Source organism: Aethina tumida, chromosome 2 (assembly GCF_024364675.1).
Source record: "Aethina tumida isolate Nest 87 chromosome 2, icAetTumi1.1, whole genome shotgun sequence".
In the NCBI taxonomy this organism is placed as follows: domain Eukaryota; kingdom Metazoa; phylum Arthropoda; class Insecta; order Coleoptera; family Nitidulidae; genus Aethina; species Aethina tumida.
The window spans coordinates 31,056,663-31,079,589 of record NC_065436.1 but is presented as its reverse complement, the minus strand read 5'-3'; the positions used below and the strand labels follow the sequence as shown (position 1 = coordinate 31,079,589).

General features: G+C 31.4%; 5 protein-coding genes across 6 annotated transcripts; 2 read left to right on the top strand and 3 right to left on the bottom strand.

The window, feature by feature from the left end:
* Positions 1-9,257: 9,257 nt before the first annotated feature.
* LOC109601991 (uncharacterized) lies at positions 9,258-9,985 on the top strand. The gene is made up of 4 exons (XM_020018297.2): positions 9,258-9,408; positions 9,474-9,596; positions 9,647-9,819; positions 9,873-9,985. The coding sequence occupies exons 1-4, from the start codon at positions 9,321-9,323 to the stop codon at positions 9,963-9,965; spliced, it is 477 nt and encodes a 158-aa protein (XP_019873856.1). The 5' UTR covers positions 9,258-9,320; the 3' UTR covers positions 9,966-9,985.
* Positions 9,986-10,500: 515 nt separating this feature from the next.
* Positions 10,501-11,238, bottom strand: LOC109601990 (uncharacterized). Its single transcript, XM_020018296.2, has 4 exons — positions 11,160-11,238; positions 10,996-11,103; positions 10,759-10,940; positions 10,501-10,704 (listed from the first exon to the last, which is right to left on the bottom strand). Exons 1-4 carry the CDS (start codon positions 11,227-11,229, stop codon positions 10,612-10,614), a joined length of 453 nt encoding a protein of 150 aa, XP_019873855.1. The 5' UTR covers positions 11,230-11,238; the 3' UTR covers positions 10,501-10,611.
* Positions 11,239-13,193: 1,955 nt separating this feature from the next.
* On the bottom strand, positions 13,194-20,172 carry LOC109601996 (importin-7). Of its 2 annotated transcripts, none has more exons than XM_049963912.1 (8): positions 19,982-20,172; positions 19,443-19,754; positions 18,767-19,072; positions 18,271-18,709; positions 15,964-16,586; positions 15,645-15,905; positions 14,533-15,586; positions 13,194-13,939 (listed from the first exon to the last, which is right to left on the bottom strand). In XM_049963912.1, exons 1-8 carry the CDS (start codon positions 20,063-20,065, stop codon positions 13,878-13,880), a joined length of 3,141 nt encoding a protein of 1,046 aa, XP_049819869.1. In that variant the 5' UTR covers positions 20,066-20,172; the 3' UTR covers positions 13,194-13,877. The 2 variants fall into 2 exon arrangements, with proteins under 2 accessions (XP_049819869.1, XP_019873861.2); XM_020018302.2 differs by having other exon boundaries at positions 15,958-16,586; positions 19,982-20,171.
* Positions 20,173-20,663: 491 nt separating this feature from the next.
* LOC109605818 (pre-rRNA-processing protein TSR2 homolog) lies at positions 20,664-21,453 on the top strand. Its single transcript, XM_020022414.2, has 4 exons — positions 20,664-20,849; positions 20,900-21,038; positions 21,092-21,225; positions 21,277-21,453. The coding sequence occupies exons 1-4, from the start codon at positions 20,748-20,750 to the stop codon at positions 21,382-21,384; spliced, it is 483 nt and encodes a 160-aa protein (XP_019877973.1). The 5' UTR covers positions 20,664-20,747; the 3' UTR covers positions 21,385-21,453.
* Positions 21,441-22,906, bottom strand: LOC109605817 (serine protease HTRA2, mitochondrial). Its single transcript, XM_020022413.2, has 4 exons — positions 22,303-22,906; positions 22,163-22,248; positions 21,724-22,106; positions 21,441-21,663 (listed from the first exon to the last, which is right to left on the bottom strand). Exons 1-4 carry the CDS (start codon positions 22,874-22,876, stop codon positions 21,492-21,494), a joined length of 1,215 nt encoding a protein of 404 aa, XP_019877972.1. The 5' UTR covers positions 22,877-22,906; the 3' UTR covers positions 21,441-21,491.
* Positions 22,907-22,927: the final 21 nt, after the last annotated feature.

The window sequence follows — 22,927 nt, the reverse complement described above, 5'->3', positions numbered from 1 at the left end:
ATTAAAAATATAAATATGTATTTTTTTAATAAAAAAATTAATAAGTTATATTAGAAATAATAACAATGAAAAATTAAAATATTTATTTTTTAATTAAATTTATTTAAAGTAAACTTTAAGTAATTAAAATAATAAATTAATATAAAATAAATATTTTTATTCTTTAAATTTGAAAAAAAAAAACAAAAATAAATGATTAAAATTAAAATAAAAAAATATATTCAAATTTTTAATTAAATTTGAAAAAATGACATAAAAAATAAATCCATAATTTAAAATAAAAATTGAAAAGAAAACAAAAATAAATGATAAAATTAAAATTAAAATAAAAAAATATATTCAAATTTTTAATTAAGTTTGAAAAAAAAAACAAAATAAATCCATAATTTGAAATGAAATAAATATAAATATTTTTAATTAAATTTGAAAAATAAAATTCAGAAAAAGAATTAAAATAAATTAAGAATTTAAAAAATATATTATTTTTTTATCAGATTAAATTCAAAAATTAAAATAAGTATGTGAAATTTAAAATAGTTTAAAAAATAATTACAAAGAATAAAATATTATATATAATTAATATTATATATAAAATTAAATAAACAATATTTAAAATTAAAACATATCAAAATTTAAGTTAAATAAATAAGTGATTCAAAATTTAATAAAAATAATTTAAAAAATAAAACAATGAATTAAAATAAAAAATAATTTTTTATTAAAAAAAAAAAATAATAATAAAATATAATATTTCAAATAAAATAAATAATAATAAAATAAATTTGAAAAATAAAATTAAAAAGAGGATCAATAAAAAATGTTTCGTTTTTATTAAATTTTTAACAAATTTAAAAAATAAATTATTTTTAATAAAATAAATAAAAAATTATAAATTACATAAAATAATTTGAGAGGGTGATATAAACATAAAATAAAAAATGTAATTGTATCAAGGTATTCCGCGCATTCGCCACTTTTATAAAATTGAATTTTAAAAAATATATAATAAGGTTTATTAAAAACCTAAAACATTAAAAGATTTCCTTATCAATAAGATTAATAAAACAAATGTTCTTTTAAATTTACATTGATTAAACCGTTACAAAACAAATATTTGACAAAAATAGACATAGAACATTTTTTTAGAATAAATTATAAACGGTATTATTTAAGACATAATAATTCATAATAAAAAAAATTACAGTTTTCAAGTTTTGTGACAGGAGTGTAATTTTTAAATGTTATCCTAATGAATATTTCATAAGAATTGTGTGTATAATAATTAGAAATATGTACAATTTAAAATCCTCAAATCATTTAATTAATACTAAACAAAAATGTGAATTGATTGTGTTGATAACTGTAGAAAAAACCTGCACACCCACAATCTAAAAATAGCGTGATATATTGGAGTTCCCATTTTATCTATTCTGAAAACGATAAATAAATGATAATGAGCATTTTTGAAAATCTACATATGCAAATTTATAATATTTTCAGTGTTCTGCGAATCTCTCTAAATATATGCCGATATCACTTATTTATATCTCAAATATTTCTAATAATTCTATATATGGAATTTTGGGAAAGATGGCTAACTTATTATTCAACATTTTTTACGAATAAGAAAAAAACAAACAAATCATTTAATTCAAGAAGGCAAACAAACACATAACAATTATGCAAATTAGTTTTCAATTAAATTGCAAAATACACATGATACAATTAAAATGAATTACAAACATCTCGTGCACATCAAGTGTAAATAAAAGTGTTGCACAATTCGGTTATTAATATTTCACCACAGCGTTTAGAGGAGATTAAAACAATAAGAAAGACCGATAAAAAAATATAACGGATTTGAATATGCATGTAATTCAAGGTAACCAGTTGTCTTCGTTTAAACGCAAATCTAAACAGACAATTTCAAAATATTCTAATATACATGCATTTATTCTACATAATCCACAATAATTATCGCATGACATGTTGTAATTATGCCAATGCTAATTATACAAGGGCGATTTTATCTATTGGCGTTAATTCATTAATATGGTTAATTAGGTTAATATGAATGAATTATGTGAATTTAATCAGATTCGCTTCTAGTACAGCGTTCTGTTTGAAATTTAATTGCAATCAAAAACTTACAATTTACAATTATTCAATGTAACGAAGTCACAATATTAAATTGCATTCGAGTACATGGTGGCAATACCTGCGGATATCGGTTCGAAATCTGCATGGTGGCATACCAGGCTAAATTTTATGAGATTTGCATATTAATGATTCCACATTCAAAGCTGTGGAACTGTAATGCGCCACTAAATAATCATATTTTTATTGTCGGTCCTGACGCTCAACATTACCCCGCAAATCGCCGATCATTCCATTATACAGGCAGTTTGTTTTAATTAATTGCGTCCCGCTAATTTATTTTGATTGTTCGTACGTATTTTTTTAACCACGTTCGATCGCTCAATGTTTAATATTTTACGGGACGGTTGCGGGTTTCTTTATTTCGAAACTCGGTGAACGGTCGAATTAAATATTTTTTGGGTTATGAAAATTGCCGCCGCCGAATTAACGTTGCCGTTTTATGTTTTATCGTTGCGCCGTTTATGCACCGTTACAATATGCTCTTGGTGTTATAAAATCAAATAAAACATAAAATTTAAACTTTTAATGACCTTAAGTGAACATAAATATCAGAGATATGCTTTATTTATTTATATATATATATTCCCATTAGAAATTCTGTCGTTTTAATTAACAGACTAGAAATGAATATAATTTTTTATAGAATCTCATGGTTAATATAGCAATAATATTATATTATTACATCTTAATAAATTATTTACATGAAACACTATACACATACAAGTGTATGGTATACAATGTAGTTATATGTAATATAAAAAGTTACTAAAAAAATTGGTAAATTATAAATTATACATATATTTTTAAAAAATATCTGTTTGTAACAAATTGACAACAAAAATGATATTGTACAACATTAAATTAAAAACACCCTTTTCAAAATTGAAGTTGCATATACTGTTTTTAACAAAAATGCAACATTTAGAATTTGTTGAGCAATTTTAATGACATTTTCAGAATAAGTATAACATAGTAACATATACAAATGACACAATGATAAAATGGCAATTGATTAGAATCGCAGCTCCACCTATTTTTGGCTATAAAAAATTGAAAAAAACGACATTTTTTCATTTCGAAATACAATATTTAAATCTGGAAACATTGCAGGTCATAGGAATATCACTACGTCGGCTTCTTGAAGGAACCGTCTTATGATTCTCGCCCATAGGCAAAAGCAAAATATATCACACCACCTGATGCCATTTTTGTATCCAGTTAACTCGTCCATTATACATACCATCACAATCGAACTCGATGAAGACGGGTTAGAGGTAGACACAAAAATAGCTGATATGAACGGAGACTCAAATGCATGATACGCCATTAGAACGACATTATGCGACCTATAACTTCCATCAAAGTCTTTCCTACATGTTGTGGATAACCTGTCTCTGAGAGCTAACAAGTGCCGTTCTTTTCGTTCTGTGGTGCTTCTGGGACGTCCAAATCCGGGTTGTCGCTGATGACGGCATCTTCAGACCATCTAAACACCTTTGATATATCATAGCCTACGCAATGGGCTATATCCCCTAATTATAGTCAAGCATCCCTCGTATCAATTCATTCAAAGTCACTTAACTAACGAATATGCTCACGTTGACGAATTCTGAGCATTTTTACTTAACACTCAACAGTGCAAGAAGCAAAAATTCTATATATTCGGTGAAAAAAGCAGGTATAGACATGTATTGATAAAAGAAGTGTTGTTGTTAACATTTTAATCGTTGATAATTATTAATCTTGGTTCTACCCATCTTCAATAATAAAAAATCGAAAAATTGTGAGTATGTTTTGATCGAGTAAATAAATAATATTTCTTAAGGAAAATAAATTTTTAATTTGGAAATGCCGATTTTTGCGGTGTGAGCTTGAAATTTTTATGAACAATTTTTTTATACTATATACCCATTTTTTTCAAAAAGTTATACAAAAGTACCACAAATATCAAAAGGGAAAACAAAAAGTTTTGTCGATTCAGAACTTTTCAGTTTTTTATAAAAATTTAACAATTTTTATTAAATTGAGGTTTCACGCTTCAAATCATAAAAAATCAAAAAATCAGTATTTGATTTAATTTGTCGTAATCTATTGAAAAAATCAAAATTTCTTAGAAAAAAATTAATTTTAAATTTGAACAATACTCTGATTTTCCTTGAAATTTTTATGCATTTTTTTATACTATATATCTATTTTTTTCAGAAACTCATCAAAAATAGAATATTTTAAAAAAAATATATATATAATAATTTTTAAATTCTTTATGAATTTTTGAAAATTTTCTAATTTTTATATAATTTATAGGTTAGATTTCTGTTTCTTATTATAATTGTTATTCTGGATAAATATTCTGAAAAAAATAGGTTAGGTTTCTATTTCTTTTTTTTTTGAAAATTAACGAAGACGAATTCTTCAACACATCTAAAAATGAAACATTAAAAAAATGTATAAAAACAATTAATTTTTTTACTTTTTATGATACAAAAAATTAAATTTTCAAAAATTCATACAAAATTGAAAGATTACGTTATATACAATTTTTTATTTTTTATTTTTTTGAAAATGTGTGAACTTTTTGAAAGAAAACAGGCATATTTGTTAGTTAAAATTCAACCAAACACTTCAAAAATGATCATTTTTTCAAATTTAAAATTATTTTTTCTTTACGAAATCTTTTTACATGATAGAAACATAGAAATGTCGTTTTTCAGTTTTTTATATCCAAAAATAGGTGAAACCGTGGTTCTAAAGAATTATCTAATCGTTTGTATATCTTACTTAATTGTACTTACTCTGAAAATTTTATTAAAATTGTCCAAATTTCCAAATGTTACATTTTTATTAAAACCAGTGTACATGTGTCCAGGTCAATTCAGAAAAATATATGTAACAATTTATGGAATAAGAATATATTTGCTTTTATAATACTTAATTATAATAATTAAAAAAAAAAAACAAGAATTATGGCTAAAATATACAACATTTTTAAAAGTTGCTATAGAATATAAATAAATAGAAAACAGTAAAATATAAAATAATTTTTATTTTATTTAAAATAATCACACAATATTTTTTCTTTATTTTGTACATAATTCAAAAAAAATTTGAATTTATATTATTCCTAAAATTGTTTATATTTTCTTGGGTACCCTTTGTTTGTTATAACATATTTGATACCTAGTTCAAAATGTGAACTATAAAAGTTACATAAAATATACACAATAGCCAACTGGACAATTTAACTAAATTGTGTAAAACAAATGTTTAATTTAATGTATTATGTAACCAAAATGTTGATAAGAAACTAATTCAATCAAAAATTTTTACTTATCCTACTTGAACAGATAAGATTTATTTTTTATCAAAAAAAATCAATATTTACGATCACTTACTTAATTGTACTTACTCTGAAAATTTTATTAAAATTGTCCAAATTTCCAAATGTTACATTTTTATTAAAACCAGTGTACATGTGTCCAGGTCAATTCAGAAAAATATATGTAACAATTTATGGAATAAGAATATATTTGCTTTTATAATACTTAATTATAATAATTAAAAAAAAAACAAGAATTATGGCTAAAATATACAACATTTTTAAAAGTTGCTATAGAATATAAATAAATAGAAAACAGTAAAATATAAAATAATTTTTATTTTATTTAAAATAATCACACAATATTTTTTCTATATTTTGTACATAATTCAAAAAAATTTGAATTTATATTATTCCTAAAATTGTTTATATTTTCTTGGGTACCCTTTGTTTGTTATAACATATTTGATACCTAGTTCAAAATGTGAACTATAAAAGTTACATAAAATATACACAATAGCCAACTGGACAATTTAACTAAATTGTGTAAAACAAATGTTTAATTTAATGTATTATGTAACCAAAATGTTGATAAGAAACTACTTCAATCAAAAATTTTTACTTATCCTACTTGAACAGATAAGATTTATTTTTTATCAAAAAAAATCAATATTTACGATCACTTTATTGTAATTTAAGTATAACATTGTATTTTCTTCATAAATCACAGTATTCGGGAACACTTACATCTTACGTGTATGTATTAACATTTCATAGAATAAAAATTAAATAAATATTGTTCCTAGATATTCTTACATAATGTAAAAAAATTTGAAGAATCCACCACATATGAATAAGATACATCATAAACCATAACAAATATCGTCGTCCCAAGATCGTAAGTCGTCCCCAACCCTGGAAAACCAGATTTTTACGCATTCTCATATTAATCTAGAATTAAAAATAAAACATAACACGTCGTGGTGCCGGCCGTGTCATCATTAAGTCCCGATTTTAGTAGCCAAGCTCAGCCGTGTTCATAGGCCACAATAATAAAATGGTCCATATCAGATGAACGCCATGAAATAATTAAAAACGGGAGGTAGTTTAAAGTTAGGTAGGCAGACGGAATGAGTAGACTTTGTCAGCGTGAGCAGATGATACTATTAAATAAAAATATTTTATGCGTCTACACCGGTAATATTATATTTAATTAAATTATGACGCTGCTTTCTGATCTTATCTGTGCATTCCACGTCCGAATATATACTTTTTAAATGTTTCTAAAATGGTACTATATTACGGCGTTAAAAAATATTTTCCCATACATACCGGCCGCTACTATTTCACATACATTTTCCTTGAGATGTGCTGTACCATTTTAGTTTTAATTAGTGACATAAATGTCGTCTTATAACGTCTGAATTGTCATGTAGATATTATGTATTTTGTAAATATTTATATATAACATAATTTACTTTACTAGTATTCATTTTTAGAAGTCGTTTCTACGTTCTATTTATACCTCAACACTGCTCTAGGCCATCGTTTAATATTAAGAAACCATTAACATAAATTTTTAAAAAATTATTATTATTATTATTATTATTATTATTATTATTATTATTATAGTCATAACTCTTTTATTTAATATGAACTGTTAAAATAATATTAATATACTATATTCTTATATTGGGTTGTTCGGAAAGTAATTTCGTTTTTTCGCGACAGAGGATTTAATTGTATTTTTTTGCACCCAACTTCACACTTAAGCCGTATAATTTTTATATGCTCATATAGCAAGGCTTGTGTGTGAAAAATTCCAATTAATTCTACGCAGTAGTTTTTGGTTGGTGCCCTTTTAAATATGGATATCTTACTGTTTTACTACAGAAAGTGTAAATATGCTGTTCAAGCCAGAAAGAAATTGACCGATGTGTATAAAGAAGGTGTGTTGACAGTACGCCAGTGCCACAACTGGTTCGCTAAATTTCGATCCGGCAATTTTGATGTCAAAGATGTACCACGTTCAGGAAGGCCGGTTGAAGCTGATAAAGACGCGATAAAGGCATTAGTTGATGCGAACTGGCGAATAACAAGACGTGAGATCGGATTGAAGTTAAATTTATCAAATTCAACAGTTTATGACTACTTGAAAGGCCTGGGATTATCCTCGAAGCTCGATGTACGGGTTCCCCATGTTTTCACAGAGAGAAATCTGTGTCGCCACATTGACTTCTGCGATTCGCTTCTCAAACGTCACGATCCGTTTTTGAAGCGCATCATCACTGGGGACAGAAAATGGGTTGTATGCAACAACGTCAAACGCAAGAGGTCATGGAGCAAAAAAGATGAACCGGCTCAAACCATTTCCAAAGTCGATTTTTTGGTGGGATTTTAAAGGAATCGTTTTTTTTTGAGCTTTTACCGGATAAGACAACGATTAATTCGGAAGTCTACTGTCATCAGCTGCACATACTAAATAATGCACTTCAACAGACAAGACCAGAACTAATCAACAGGAAAGGTCTAGTGTTTCATTAAGACAATGCGAGACCACACAAGTTTGGTCACTCGCCAAAAGCTTTTACAGCTTGAATAGGATACAACGCCACACTCACCATATTCTCCAGACCTGGCACCATCGGATTATTATTTGTTTCGGTCACTCCAAAATTTTTTAGACGGTAAAACCTTCACCTCAAATGAGGTCAAAAACCACCTCGATCAGGTTTTTGCCAGCAAAGACCAAAAATTTATGAGCGTGGAATTATGGTACTACCAGAAAGATGGTATAAGGTTTTGGTCCAAGACGGCTAATATATAATTTAATAAAGTATTTGTTTATTATACGAAAACTGTCTTTCATTTCCACAAAAAAAAAAACGAAATTACTTTCAGAACAAACCAATATATTCTTCTATATTTTATATTCCAGAAAATGTTACATATATTTTTCTGTATTGAACTGGACATAAATATAGCAATTTTAATTGTGAAAGGGATGTTTAATTATTAAATCCTTTTTATTTTATAATTTTGAGCCACCTCCTAAGCATAGAGTCGACAATTTTCCAAATGTGTAGTATGACCCTGTAAGATTTTTAACATAAGCATAACCATAATTTTTTTATAAACTGAGTATAGACTCATTACTAAAATCTACACATCTGTGTGTTCTGTGGTCCAGTGAAACAAGCCAAAATTGAACTCGAACCCCTATCCACTATCCATCTTCTTACAGTTCTAAAACTAATTTCAGTTTGGCTTTAATTTCAGTTGACGATAATATTAGATTGTTCTTTGACATTCGAATTATCTAAAGAAATGTTTCCGTAGCTACCTCTTAGCCAGTTTCTCTACAATTTTTTATAATAAAGTTGCTATACTTTTGCCCATTAAAAAATAAAAAATACATATTTATTTAAAAAATAAAATTAGATTACATTAGTTGCATAATAGGCACATCCAATTCAAGTAGCACAGCTTATATTTTTAATATATTTTACTATGTTGTCACTACTGTATATTCTTATCTATGCCTGAACAAACAGAATTTAATTAAAAAATACCTGCACTTATGGAAGAGTAGTATGTTCAAGTAGTTATATGACATATCGACACGTATCGTATATATGGACTTACATCGTTACACCATTTTAAACTGTAATACATACTTAAACTTTCTACTCTAAAACTAGAGATAGTTTGATTTTTAATTTTTTTTATATTGTTACTTATCTCTCCTAGTTATCAGTTACTCATTAGAAACAGACTCGTCGAACATTTAAAGGATAGTTTTTTTAAATCAGTTCTAATTCAATTTACACATCGTAGTGATAACATGAAATCTCTCGCAGGAGTCCTTGCACTTGCAATTGTCATCAGCCAATCACATGCAAAAAACGACAAACAGACCCCGGTCACTAAATGTAAGTTATCTCATTTACTCATCCGATTGACGACGAGAAAATTATACATAATAATTAAAATTTAGGTCCTGAGGGAGTACTCCCCGATCTGGTGTACGTAGGCAACGTCGGAGACGAACCCTGTACAGAATCACCATGCCCGATCAATCCATCTAAGGCAATCGAACTTAAAATGAATTTCACGGCTCGTAAGTGCACATAAAACGTCAGAATATTACTGCAACAATCAAAATTTCAGCCTATCTCATGGAAGACCCGTACATGCAAGTTTACGTTTCACTCATACACATGGACTATCCTTTTATTAACCACGATGCCTGTTCGATGATAACGAATACTGTATGCCCTCCAGTTGCAAACGAAGACATAGAGTTTCATTTTCAGATGTCCCTTCCTTCACGTTTGCCTTCTGTAAGTAAACATTTTGATTTTTAACTTGTGGTGCTAAACGTGTATTATTTTAGGTCAGTGTTGACCTGCAGTTTTACCTTCAACCAGATCAGAAGAGTAACACGAAGGCTGTCTGTTTTGGAATAACTGTGATGATTGTTAATTAAGCAATAAATGATTGATGACATGTGATTTGTTAATCTTCATTCCTCACATTTCTTATCAGTAATTGTTTTCTATTTTAGTACACCTAATCATTGTCATCAATATGAAACATTTCTAGTACAGACTAGATACATAGATTGGTTATGCAACATTCATGTCATAATTAACACACTATAGGCGGGCAGCAAAATAGTCCAAACTAAGTTGTTGAATGGTAACAAAAAATAAGAGATATTTCTTTCAGTTCCGTATGTAAACCAATAGAGTAAAATTATCTCACCCCGCTTTTGAAGAAAGTACATTCAAAAAGGTGAAAATTACCCGACCAGCTAACAATCAACAGTTTTCGAGACGGGTATTTTTACCCGACCCGCTTATAGTGTGTTAAAATCATACTAATAAAAAATTGATTTTCAATTATGTGCTCATATCACTTATTCTTCTCAATACTATTTGTAGGTACTTACTACAATAACAAAATGATAATATGCACCCCCATTTTGTATTTACATTATCATAATTAAGTAACAATTTTCTATTGAGATTCCCATTTTTATTAAAAAAATCATACAAAATAATACATAAATTAACAATATAAATAACATAAATACAAAACCTAATTAAGTAATAAACCATTAGTAACCACAGTTACCCAAACATCACGACAGGTACGATATTGGCATTAAAGCAAACTGCAACTTCTTCCCCGGATAAAATATTAAAGGATAACGTGAGAGGTATCTAAAAACAGCATAAATAATTTCACATTGCGATGAAAATTCCTCAAAAACTCACCAATGGAAAAGACAGAAGATGAGCCGTGTATTTGTACTCGATGTACTCTTGAGGCATCAGTGGACAAAACGTGTTCAAAACTCCGTTGCATCCATTCGTCTCGTTTGTTGTTAATGTGAAATTAACGTCCATTACCGAATTAAACACGTACACGTAAGGTGTTACCGTTTCCAAATACAAAGCTGAAGAAAATTCATTATTATAATGTGGTTTATTTATTTCTACAAATTTACTTACGAGTTGTAAACTTCATTGTCATATGTATGTCCCCATTGCAATTGACGTAACATGGTGGTTCTGTGCAGTTGTCAATTTGTACTTCAACAGGCAAATTACCTCTTGGACCTGGACAAGCACTCGTTAACGTAAGGGCCACCAGTTACAAGCATTTGATTACTTACATTCGGTGATGGATGTTGCGCCGTGGCAAACAAAAATTACAGCGGCAAGAGCCAGACAGTAAGAAAACATCTTTTTTGATTGTTCAAAGCAAGTTATGAGAAGTGGTCACTGCGATTCATATTTATATTGTCGCGGTGAAGCACTCGAGATAATTTTTGTACTCTGGCTTGTTGCATTAATGCTATTTTTTTATTTATATGTTAGTGCATGTGTACTTTGTCGTTACACTTTGCTAAGACTAAGGAAAGAAAGGGTACTAAAAGACCAATTTGGGAATATTTATTTATTGAACACCAATGTAAAAAGGAGGAATTATATTTTTTTATTTGTGTTAGTACGTTTGCACTTGTTACAAACTTTAACATTTTTTATATCGTTTTCTGTTGGACTTTTATAAAATTTTTTTAAGAAATCGACTTATTTAGAAATGCATATCTGGTTAAAAAATATCGGATAAGTTATGAAACACCCTGTATATTAAATTTAATTTTTAAACTGTAATTTCGAAGTTAATGCAGAATGGTCTAATTATGTTTTTGATATTTATGTGTTGGTGCATGCGTACTTTGTTATTATAAATTTCAAAAACGAAGGAAGGTAAAAAATATTTAATTCCAGAAATATTTATTTATTAAATATATTGAAATAAGAAATATTTTTCTAGGTCCTTAAAGAGCTAATTTGCTTCTAACATTAAATGCAAACTTTGTAAATTTGGAGTTTATGTATAATGAATAAGATATTTTTTTATTTATGTGCACCTTCACATTTTATGTTATAACAGTTTCTAAGTTGAAGGTAAGAAATATTTTTGTAAAATTTTAAAAAACGTATATTCATAATTATAAATTCAAATTTTAAACTACAATTCCAATATTTTTATGAAATTGTCGAATATATATTCTTTTTATTTATGTTTTTTAAGATGAAAGTAAGAAATTTATTTTGTATCGATTTAATAAATCAATATGACGGAATATTTATATATATAATTTTATTTTAATTATGTGTTATGTGCCTTTTACGTTTCAACGCTTTTCTAAAACAAAGGTAAAAAATGTATAAATTTAATAAACCATTTTTCTAGGAATATGGTCGAGTTATTTTTTTTTATTTATGAATTAGTATGTTTGCCCATTTTTCTAAGTCGAAGGTGAAACATAGTCTAAGAATATTCTGTATTAAATACAAATTCAATATTTCATAATAATAATTTATACTGCTGCGCATTCATCAAATCGAAATATATTTCTAGAATTAAAAAAGAACTGTTCTAGCAATAGAAATATTTACATTTCAATTTCAATTTATGCAATATAGTCGAAATATAATTTTTGTGTTAATGTGTTAGTACATATGCACTGTTATCTACAATTGTTGTCACGCTAAAGTCTTATGTTCTGATTTTTATATTGGTGCATATGTACTTTCATCAAGCTGATCTCTAAGTACTTTTTGTATTTATTTTGTTGATTTAAAAATTTAAATATTTAATTTATATGAAATTTAGTCTAAATAATTATTCACATATGTAACATAATTTTTTAAAACTAAATAAATACAAAATATATTAATTACAGTAAAAAAACTACAAAACAACAAAAAATATTTACATATTTTCGTTATCATTATAATAAATCATCCTTGATATAATGTTTTTGTTTTTATCTCCAATAAATCTACTTATCTAGGTTTAATATAGCACATTATATTTGTTTAATTAAATTAAATCTTAGATATAGATCAAGAAATATTTTAGTAAATAATACAGCTTTATTTGAAAAATAATTTGCTAAAAATAAAAAAAGCCTTAACCTTAACATTAAAAAATTGTATAACAACAATAGATATTTCCATTATCAAGAGAAATCATCCTTGAAATAATTGAGTAATGTTTGTGTTTATATATCAAATTAAACTTATCTAGGTTTAAAATAAACACGAGATTATAGTTATTTAATCAAATTGATCCTGAGATACCAATCAAGAAAAATCTTAGTACATAGTGCAGCTTATTAAAAATAAAAAACAAGTCAAAGCAAAATGTTTATTAATAAAATGAATTCAATAATTAATGAACTAATTTGAAGATATAACAAAACAGACAACTTCCAAATTTTGGAGTACAACATGCATTCTGATTCAGATATAAGAAGAAAACAATATACCATAAACGTGACCTGCAATAATAAATAAATAGGAGTAAATAACACGTTTATATAATCACGATAGAGCTAGTTTGTGTTACAAATCGAAATACAACAATAAAATAGCTAATTCAAATATACACAGATTTATTGTGTAAAGTCACGTCCACAAGAGTAAAAAGAGTATCGAAAATATAATCAGAGACGTAATCTAAAAACAGTTCTAACGTAGTTCTATATAATTAATAATAAATATATTATAAAAAGATACAAAGTGGGTTTCAGTAGATTTAATCACAATTTATTTATATATAAAAACTTGTAAATTTATAGAATGTCCACACAAAATTTTTAAGTGAATGTTGCTTGTGACAGATTTCTACCAGTGTGGACGCGGCTTGGTATATACTTAATAATTTAAATAAATCTTTTTTACAGACGATTTAATTAAAAGGCACTTAAAAAATAAAAAGATATATAGGATTACATCTGTACAAACAATCACTTTTCACTGGTCAAATTGAAGAGTCTATAATTTTACAATCAGTCACAATAATTTACACTAAACATTCATGAATTGCCGTCTCCAAATTTGAAAGTTGTCGGAACCGCCTGTTGTGTGAACATGTATCCTAAAACAAAAAAAGGTCAATCAATAGGTTATTGATTCATATTTAAATATATTTATATTTCTACTAAAGGAAGATGGACAACGTCAAGATCGTCCTGAAACTTGTACCAACGATAAAATTGATCAATATTCTGTGCAAATAAGCCAGTAAACTACAAAACGTGGGGCAAATGGACTTCACATAGAGCAGAGATCATCATACAGCAAGTTTTTAAAATGTTAAATAATATGGCCCTATCTATTTTATTTAATGTGAACTGTTAAAATAATGTTAATTTACTATTGTTGCTTTATGTTGTGTTTATAAAAGCCTATATTCTCATTACATAAAATGTCTCCAGATTTTTCTCACTTTTTATGTAATAAAAGGTTTGACCTTGAAGAGGTCAAAACTGATCTTCTCTTCAGTTCCAAGAACTGTTCCCAAATCATGAATTTACTTGTATATCATTTGTAAAAAAATATTGGTTTTGATGTCAAATAAAAGTTAATTTAAAAAAATATTTTAAGTTAAATGTTAAAAACGTAAAATTCTTTTTGGTACTTCATATAAATATATAATAAAACATATTCTATAAATAAAATAGTACTAACCACCCTGTTGTTGAATTCGTTTGCTCTCCTTGGCAGCAGCCCTCTGGTCAGCCAATACAACAATTTCACCCAATGACTTGACCTGTGCCTCATTCAAGTTGGAAGTAAGCGCCTTGTACCACTCAGGCTCTGATGTTTGGATGTGTTGCATCACATGCTTGAATGCAAGGTACTCATCAACGTCGCAGTCTTCGTCGTCTAAAGGCGTCGTATAGGCCTCGAGCACCGTCTCTTCACTCGGATCGTACTCCGAATCCGAGTCGTCGGACGCGTCAGCGTCGATGTCGTTGAATGCAGCACTCACCGGCATCGCGCTGTTCTGCGTCTGATTGACCGCGCGCCGCGACAAAGCTTCTAGGTAGTCCTGACCCTGGTCGTCGATTTCGTCCTCATCGGAGCTAAGTAGATCACCGGCGGCGCCCAGGTCGTCGCCCCCATCAGATTCGTCGGTTTCCTCTTCCTCCGCCGCCTCCAGCGCTTTCGCTGCGTACGCACGCTTCAAGCCTTCGAACAACAATATCAAACTAGGCACAACCTTTGGCGCCATCTCAATTAGGGCCGCAGGTTTTGTCGGCATGGTGATCAAAGTGCAAAGACCCAACACGCAGAGCTTCCTGTCGTGCACGCCTAGGAAACAGTCGGCGTCGTGCAGCCACTGCTTGATGAAATGATTCGTGAAGTCGGGCATCTTCTCCATTACGGAGAAGAGCAGCTTCGGATCGTAGTAGAGAGCTGCGATCAACACTTGCAGGCACATCGTGCGTAACTCGCTTGTATTCACTTTGCGGAGCAATCGACTGGCAGCCAATTCCACCAGCATTGGCGCCGCCTGATCGATCTTGTTTTTGCATTGCAGCAGCACGATTTCCAACAGTTTAGCAGCATGAGACTCTGGGTCTTCGCCGCAGTCCTTGCTCAACACCTCTTTGGCCATATTGTATATTGCCAATAGTCGTTGTTCAACTGACAAGAACGCTTCAGTATCCACCGTTATGTAATTGTGAAGTGCGGGCATCATATCCGTGAAATGATCCAGACCGTTCTTCATAAAGACCTTTAACAAATATATTACATTTAATCGAAATTAATTTAATTAATACTATTGACATTACTTGATATAACAGCTCAAAAACTTTCCACATGTCTGGTGAAATGGACTTGCTAGTCAGGTCATAAATGAGCTCCAGCACTTCCTCGTAGAACTCCTGTATTTCGTTCTGAAGCACGTGAGCGATGACCTGCAATACAATGGGCTCCAGCACTCGAATCACCTCCGGCTGCTCATCCATCACCGTTAGCACCGTTTCGATGGTGTTCAGCAGACCCATCGCAGTGATCGCCTTCTCGTCGGATCCCTCGTCGGTGTCCAACACCTGTAAAATCAACATAAGTTTGTATACCACTGCCTTCAAAAGTTCAACGGACCTGTACGAATGTGGTGGCGAGGTGCTGGCAAATCTCTACGGCGATCGGGGCCAGCTGCTGAGTGAAAACGCAGACCAACTTCTGCATGACGCCGGTGACGTCCTCGTTTTCCGTTTCACGAATGATGGTCAGCAACTCGAGGGCGACTTCTTTGACTTGGGGCTCAATGTATTTGTGACAACGTTCTTGGTAGTTGAGCAACGATTGAAGCGCGATGGCAGCTTCCACCTTCACCGGCAACTCCTTGTCGTATCTGAGCGCGTGCACGGTGAGGTTGATGGCGTCCAGCAGCACGTTCTCCTGCTTGAAGGGGAACTCGGCGAAGTAATGCAGCACCCAGCAGGCGCGAGCACGCATGTGCCCACGTTCGCTCTGGAACTCGGGAAATACGTACTTAGTGAAGAGCTGATCCAATTGATCCTTGTAGAGTTTTTTCTTTAATAGGATGTCGGCCAGTGAGCCGACCATGTGGAGAGCGCCGTCCTTCTGCGGCGGCTCAGTAGCCGGATTGGTTAGGACTTGAGTGAGGAATATCATGGTCTTTTGCAACATCTCCTTGCGCTTGCGGCAAGCCGAGTGAAGCAGTGTCTGGGCGGCCGACACTGGGGACACGAAGTCCTCGAAAACATCTGGAAACAAGAGGTGTTAATTTGGAGAACGGAGGCCGACCTCACAATCAGCCTTTAAAGTGACTTTTAATGAGTGCATAACTAGATAAAGCTTTCATTAGCTTTCCATAATGTCAAAGAGGATTTTTTTATTGAAGATTATTATATTATTATATACGAAAAATATCTCAACTGTTTCAAATAATGTCTGTATATTATAGGTAATAATTTTGTTCTAATAATTATTATAAGCACAACCAACAACTAAAAAGTAAATATGGTACTAGAATTGTATTTTATCACCTAAATACAGATTTGTAATATCTGTTTCATAGAAATATCGATTTTTTGTAAAAAATACTGAATAGTTTATCAGACACATTAAATAAACTGCTCAATTACTCATCCAAAAGTAGCATTGAACAAAGAATAAAAATGCCTTTTAAATGAGGTGTCCCCAGACCACATATATCATTTAAATAAAATAATTGAGTGTCAATGTCAATGATTATGGCAAAATTTAGATGGACTGAAAACATTTTACATGGCTTTTAGCCACAGTTAACACACTATAAGCGGGTCGGGTAAAAATACCCGTCTCGAAAACTGTTGATTGTTAGCTGGTCGGGTAATTTTTACCTTTTTGAATGTACTTTCTTCAAAAGCGGGGTGAAATAATTTTACTCTATTGGTTTACATACGGAATTGGAAGAATTATCTCTTATTTTTTGTTATCATTCAACAACTTAGTTTGGACTATTTTGCTGCCCGCCTATAGTGTGTTAATATCGTGAGGTCCATTTAAAAGTTATCAGGGGGGAATATTTTATGACCGCAATCCAGGAAATATATATGTATAATGTATATATTTAACTTAAAATTTTAATTCGTAACGTTAGTCAATAGACTTTTCTGGTATAAATCTTGTTTAGAAATTCCAAACATTTATGTTTATTTTATTTTACAAATCTAATATTTGCATAATATTTGGCTGGAGATTGAGTTGGATATTTATTATCATTTTGTATTTCTTTAAATAATATCTTGTTTCATTCAATACATCTTATACTAATAATGTTAAAAAATGTGGAAAAATGAAATCTTTCTTTTAATTTGATAAAGGGATTACTGCTGTATTTCTTTCTTATATTACCTATAAGTGTATTAAATGTAAAATCTGCCAGAGTATAGTGTAAATTATTTTCATAAATTCCGCAAAAAATATATGTATAATGTATATATTTAAAAAACTTTATTGTCTTAAAAGTTGTGAGTTAATAGAGGATTCTCAGTTCCAGTTGTTGTTCAGTTCAGTTGTTTAATTTATTGTATAATTCTAATATTTGAATAATACAGGTTGCGTTTGCAATTTAATATCATTTTTTTGTAATAATTATATAATTATTACTTTTTTGATATTTCAATACTAACTACCCCCTGATTCCAATCTATTTATATTACTCAACAAAATGAATATTTTATAGATGTTTTAAATTTAGTAAACGACCGAATTCGTCACATCAACTTTAAAACTGCTTAGACGCACTTTTCGACATCATGAAACCAATTCAAAGTTACTCCAATTTCAAAGCCAGCTTTAAAAATGATCATGAAAAAGGCCGCCATTAAATTAACGTAAGCATTATTCCGTAAAAATTTGCAAATGTATTTTCTAGAGATGAACCTTGTAATGTAGCATACACACCAAACTTGACGCGTATATACTCGTATGGGTCGACCGTCCACAATTCGTGATCCTCGGCGGAGTAGCTCATCAGTGGGAACAGCACATCTTGTACGATGTGCGGCATGTGTGGTTTCAAAATCCTCCATGTGTGCGCGTGAGAGACCGCCTGGTTTAAATAATTCAGCGTCTGCTGTAGGACGCGAGGCGGCGTCCATTGACCGCCTCTGTACGCGTCCAACAGACGGAGCAGCACTTCAAGCAGTCCGCCGCTGAACGTCACCAGATACCATTCGGCGAATTCGTTGTACTCCTTAGTCACGTGGCCAGGCGATCCGTAACGCTCGAACATACGGAACACGATGTGCAGCGCCCACTTTTTGCATTTCCACCATGACAGTTCAGGTCTCTCGTCTTCATCGGGCTGCAGGGCCGCCGGAGGAACGCCACGCTCCACAACCTATCGATTCGTGTTATTCACATGTGCACTTATTTGTTAATGTTACACACAACGTACCTGTCTGCATATCTCCATCCATTGTGCAAAAGTTTCTTTGTTGATTAAATCCATGGGGAGGATGTACTGAGTGAGGGCGAAATAAACCTTAAGGCCCTCCTTCTGGAGCAGTACGGACTGCTCCGAAGGATCAGGCAGTAGCCGTATTTCGAGCTGGTACAGCTGAGGCAGGAGTAAATTCATTGCCTCATGTAAAGGACCTCTCTCGTCGGCCTTCTTGTATTCAAAATTCTTGACCAACTGATACAGGCACAGTAACGCACCGTGCCAGCCCGACGGCTCCGGGTTTGATAAATATACACTGATCTAGAATGTTAAAAATGCAAAATAGGTCAAATTTTCCTTGTTCATTTGCACAATAAATTAAATAAACATTAACACAGTCTTGAATAATTCAGTAAAACTGTAAAAACTATATTTTGACTAAGAATTTAATAAAATTGTTCAGGAGTTTCCATTACTATTTAGAAGTACTCAATTTTTTGCTTCCAAGTTTTAAAAACGTATTCAAATGACTTGTATAAAATATAACTAATTAGTGACAACATGACTTGTAAATATAAAATTCAATGTGAAATAATTAACCTCAAAGATTCCCAATATCTGATAGTTAACAAGAACTGAATATAACTCCAATTATCAGGCATGCCAAATAATCAAAATTGTTTACACTTACCTTATCAACAATTTGTGTCCATCTACCAGGGAAATCATGCTTGACCATATTATTAACACAAGTGCAAAGTTGAGTCCTTATCAGATCAGGAGCATGCACTACAGCATCAACAATCTGCTCCCTAATAAGGGCTCTGTCTTGTTCATGGAGTGCAAACACTTGCGCCTCCCCAGGCTCCGGTTCTCTGTCTTGCCAGCTCTGTGATATCAGATTTTTTAAGTAGATTGCACCTGCTTGTCTCACAGGCATGTCACATTCACCCATCATGATGATTTGGAGAAGGCTCGGGGCGAATCCGATGATTTTGTGTATCTGCCAAAGAGAAATTGACCGTATTTATAATTAGATTAAAGGGGTGACAAGGCGTGTGGGGCAGTGCCGGGATCGAATTCAATCGCCTTACGGCTCGGCGTGACGCAACGTACGCGTTGAGTGTGTTAAAAAATAGTCAACGTAAAAAATGTTGCGGCACGGACATAAAGGAATGGATTTGGTGAGGTGGTGAGGCATGCGGCGGGTCGAGCACATGTTTTTCAAACCTTGTCCAACTCAGCCTCGGCCTGTTGTCGTTGACTGGGATCGATGGTCGCCCTGAGCAGTTCTATCAGCTTCCGGATTTCCATTTTGTGTCTGTTCTGCGGCACCTCACTTGCACTATTCTTGAGGAGAAACTTTTCCGCCGAGAATCGCTATTCTCTCTGACGGTCGTGGTTGACAGAGATTGATCACGTGACCAAGGCCAACCTAAAACATGTCAAGCTGGCCAACCACAATAATTTTGTTATGGATGAAATATCATTTGTTATTCGTGGCTTTTGAGTTGTTAAAAAATTCTGTGGAAATAAACGAATACATAAAAGTGACAACCATAATTTAATTATCCAATATTCAAAATGCAACAAGTATTATTACAACTATTACAGAAAAAACTCACCATTTAATTCTCTATTAAGGCAACACACTCGAATAATGATATAAATATATAATTTTAATATTTACAATTAACTTTATAACACAAATATTCAAAATGCAACAAGTATTATTACAACTATTACAGAAAAAACTCACTATTTAATTCTCTATTAAGGCAACACACTCGAATAATGGTATAAATATATAATTTTAATATTTACTATTAAATTTATAACATAATAAAATAGATTTAAAAAATAACATTAATCGTATCTATAACATTTTTTCTCTATGGACTGTCAAACCTTTTCTAACCTCTCTTTTCTTTGACAACTCTTCAACAATTCCACACGTGCGGTTTGTTGATTAATCACAGTTGAAACGAGTGGAATTATGGAAGACCAGTTCACAAAAATTGTAGAGCATGTCTTCAACAACTGGACTGGTTTAAAATTGGCAGTAGAGCACAGTATGGGAGGACCCAACAGCAAACAGGTATTTTGTTTTGAATTACACCTGTAACTTTATTAAATCGTTACTTTTAGACTGCCACAGATTGTCTGAATTACATGGTGCAATATTGTTTGTATGAGCCAAATGTACAGGTCGAAGATATACAAGAAGCACTTGAGGATATTATGGACGAAGAATTTGATACTGTTTGTGAGGATGGATCTCCCAGAGGTAAATACACAATATTACAAGTTATACCACTTTATAACTATTTATATTTTCAGAAATTGCACATGTTTTATTTAAGTTTTTGGAATTATTAAAACAAGGAAATACTGAACAATTTGAAGCAGAGTTTCAAAGTCTCCCCAGTTCAAACCAAGCATGGATTCATTCACAGTCTGCACCTCCACCACCTGTAAGCTTTTACAATTTGTGCAATTCCAAAATATTGAATGAATATTTTTAGGTGTCAAATACAGTTTACTTCCCAGAAGAAAAGGCTGGGCCGAGCACTGATGTACCAATGGAGGAGGATTCTGAATGGACAGAAGTAAGGACACGAAGGAAAAGGTGATAAGACACCTTACAAATGACATATTGTTATTAATTTAAGAATTTTAAATATAAGACTTTAAATGTGAAACAGAGCTTTATTCAACATAACAAATGAACAAAAATCAATTAACTAACAATTTCTGGTGTAACTGTAACTTCATATCTTCTTCCTTCTCTAGTAATAGACATTCTCAATGATTTGCTTTTGTCTGCCTGAAGTAAACCATATACATCTTCAGCTCCGAGAACTGGTTTTCCATCTATGTGTGTAACAATGTCACCAGGCTTTAATCCTCCACTGCATTAATAAAAGATTAAACATATAAAAGAGTTCATTGTGGTAGAAATTTTTACAAACCTATGAGCTGGTGATCCGATAATGACCTTCCAAACAAGCACCCCACTTTGCACATCACTTGGCACCAAGTGGTTCCTCTGATGCAATTCATATAGTATTTGAGGAGTTAAAGTTAACATTGTGATTCCCATGTATAATTTCTTCAAGTCATTTGGATTTCTAGGCCCTTTAGCTTGTTTCACAAACTGTTTTACATAATCTATGGGTATTGCAAATGAAATTCCGGCGGTGACTTTCATGCTGTTCACTCCAATTGCTTCGCCGTCGAGATTTACCAAAGGACCGCCAGAATTGCCGAAAGTAATGGCAGCATCCGTCTGTATGTAAACCATGTCTTTTCCAAATAATCCAAGTTCAGATGATGCCCTTTCTGTGGAGCTAACCTTTGAACAAATGATTTTAATATTAAATGTATTAAAAACATACAAACTTAACTTACCACTCCACACGTGACGGTATTACTTAAAGCAAGTGGGCTACCAATGGCCACAACAAACTCTCCAGACTTCAATTCAGAAGAGTTACCTAAAAAGTATCAAACATTTTAAAATATTCAACAAACATGTTAAATCTAATTACCCAATTTCATGATGGGTAGATTTTTGGCAGGAATTCTGACTAAAGCAAGATCACTTTTCATGTCCACATCTTCGACAACACCAATATAAGTTTGTCCATTCATCAAACGAACTTCAACTTTAGTGTTGGGCTTGTTGGTAATAACATGAGCATTGGTCAAAATCAAGCCATCCTCCTTTATGATAAATCCCGAGCCGTTTGAAATAGTTGTTGGTTTGCCAGTGAAAAAGTCTGTCCTTCGTGTATCCTTAATTTCAATGTAAACAACTGATGGGGCAGACGTTTCGACCACGTCCGCTATGAAATTGAACTGTTTCCTTCTTCCGGTTAATTGGGAAACACCAAAGGGACTGGCGGCTGTCACATTCGGCACTATTTCAAATTCAGATTTAAAGTATTTGTATGCAAGGTAGCCTCCGGATGCCAACAGGAGGTACTTAACATGTCTCGACTTCTTGGGGACTTCATGCTTTATTAGAGATGGCTTGTTGCTGTAATTCTTGGCTAGTGTGACAGGACTTATTCGATGTTTCAACAGGAAATTTTCAAAAAATGTTTTTCTAACCAAAGTCATGTTAAAAAGCACAGAACTTAGAAAAAATAGATGGACCAGTGCACGTTTCAG

What these genes read in the sequence shown, in the direction of transcription:
- LOC109601996 (XM_020018302.2), bottom strand. Translation starts at nt 20,065, where the DNA reads ATGGAAATCCGGAAGCTGATAGAACTGCTCAGGGCGACCATCGATCCC. An exon ending in TTTTTGAGCTGTTATATCAA is followed by an intron (nt 15,587 to 15,644) that starts GTAATGTCAATA and finishes TATTTGTTAAAG; the next exon opens with GTCTTTATGAAGAACGGTCT. An exon ending in ACGAATTCAACAACAGGGTG is followed by an intron (nt 13,940 to 14,532) that starts GTTAGTACTATT and finishes TTTTTGTTTTAG; the next exon opens with GATACATGTTCACACAACAG.
- LOC109605817 (XM_020022413.2), bottom strand. Translation starts at nt 22,876, where the DNA reads ATGACTTTGGTTAGAAAAACATTTTTTGAAAATTTCCTGTTGAAACAT. An exon ending in TCTACCCATCATGAAATTGG is followed by an intron (nt 22,249 to 22,302) that starts GTAATTAGATTT and finishes GATACTTTTTAG; the next exon opens with GTAACTCTTCTGAATTGAAG. An exon ending in ATACCGTCACGTGTGGAGTG is followed by an intron (nt 22,107 to 22,162) that starts GTAAGTTAAGTT and finishes ATTTGTTCAAAG; the next exon opens with GTTAGCTCCACAGAAAGGGC.
- LOC109605818 (XM_020022414.2), top strand. Translation starts at nt 20,748, where the DNA reads ATGGAAGACCAGTTCACAAAAATTGTAGAGCATGTCTTCAACAACTGG. An exon ending in TGAGGATGGATCTCCCAGAG is followed by an intron (nt 21,039 to 21,091) that starts GTAAATACACAA and finishes TTATATTTTCAG; the next exon opens with AAATTGCACATGTTTTATTT. An exon ending in AGTCTGCACCTCCACCACCT is followed by an intron (nt 21,226 to 21,276) that starts GTAAGCTTTTAC and finishes GAATATTTTTAG; the next exon opens with GTGTCAAATACAGTTTACTT.
- LOC109601990 (XM_020018296.2), bottom strand. Translation starts at nt 11,229, where the DNA reads ATGTTTTCTTACTGTCTGGCTCTTGCCGCTGTAATTTTTGTTTGCCAC. An exon ending in CGCAACATCCATCACCGAAT is followed by an intron (nt 11,104 to 11,159) that starts GTAAGTAATCAA and finishes GTGCTTGTCCAG; the next exon opens with GTCCAAGAGGTAATTTGCCT. An exon ending in ATCTTCTGTCTTTTCCATTG is followed by an intron (nt 10,705 to 10,758) that starts GTGAGTTTTTGA and finishes TGCTGTTTTTAG; the next exon opens with ATACCTCTCACGTTATCCTT.
- LOC109601991 (XM_020018297.2), top strand. Translation starts at nt 9,321, where the DNA reads ATGAAATCTCTCGCAGGAGTCCTTGCACTTGCAATTGTCATCAGCCAA. An exon ending in ACAGACCCCGGTCACTAAAT is followed by an intron (nt 9,409 to 9,473) that starts GTAAGTTATCTC and finishes ATTAAAATTTAG; the next exon opens with GTCCTGAGGGAGTACTCCCC. An exon ending in TTCCTTCACGTTTGCCTTCT is followed by an intron (nt 9,820 to 9,872) that starts GTAAGTAAACAT and finishes GTATTATTTTAG; the next exon opens with GTCAGTGTTGACCTGCAGTT.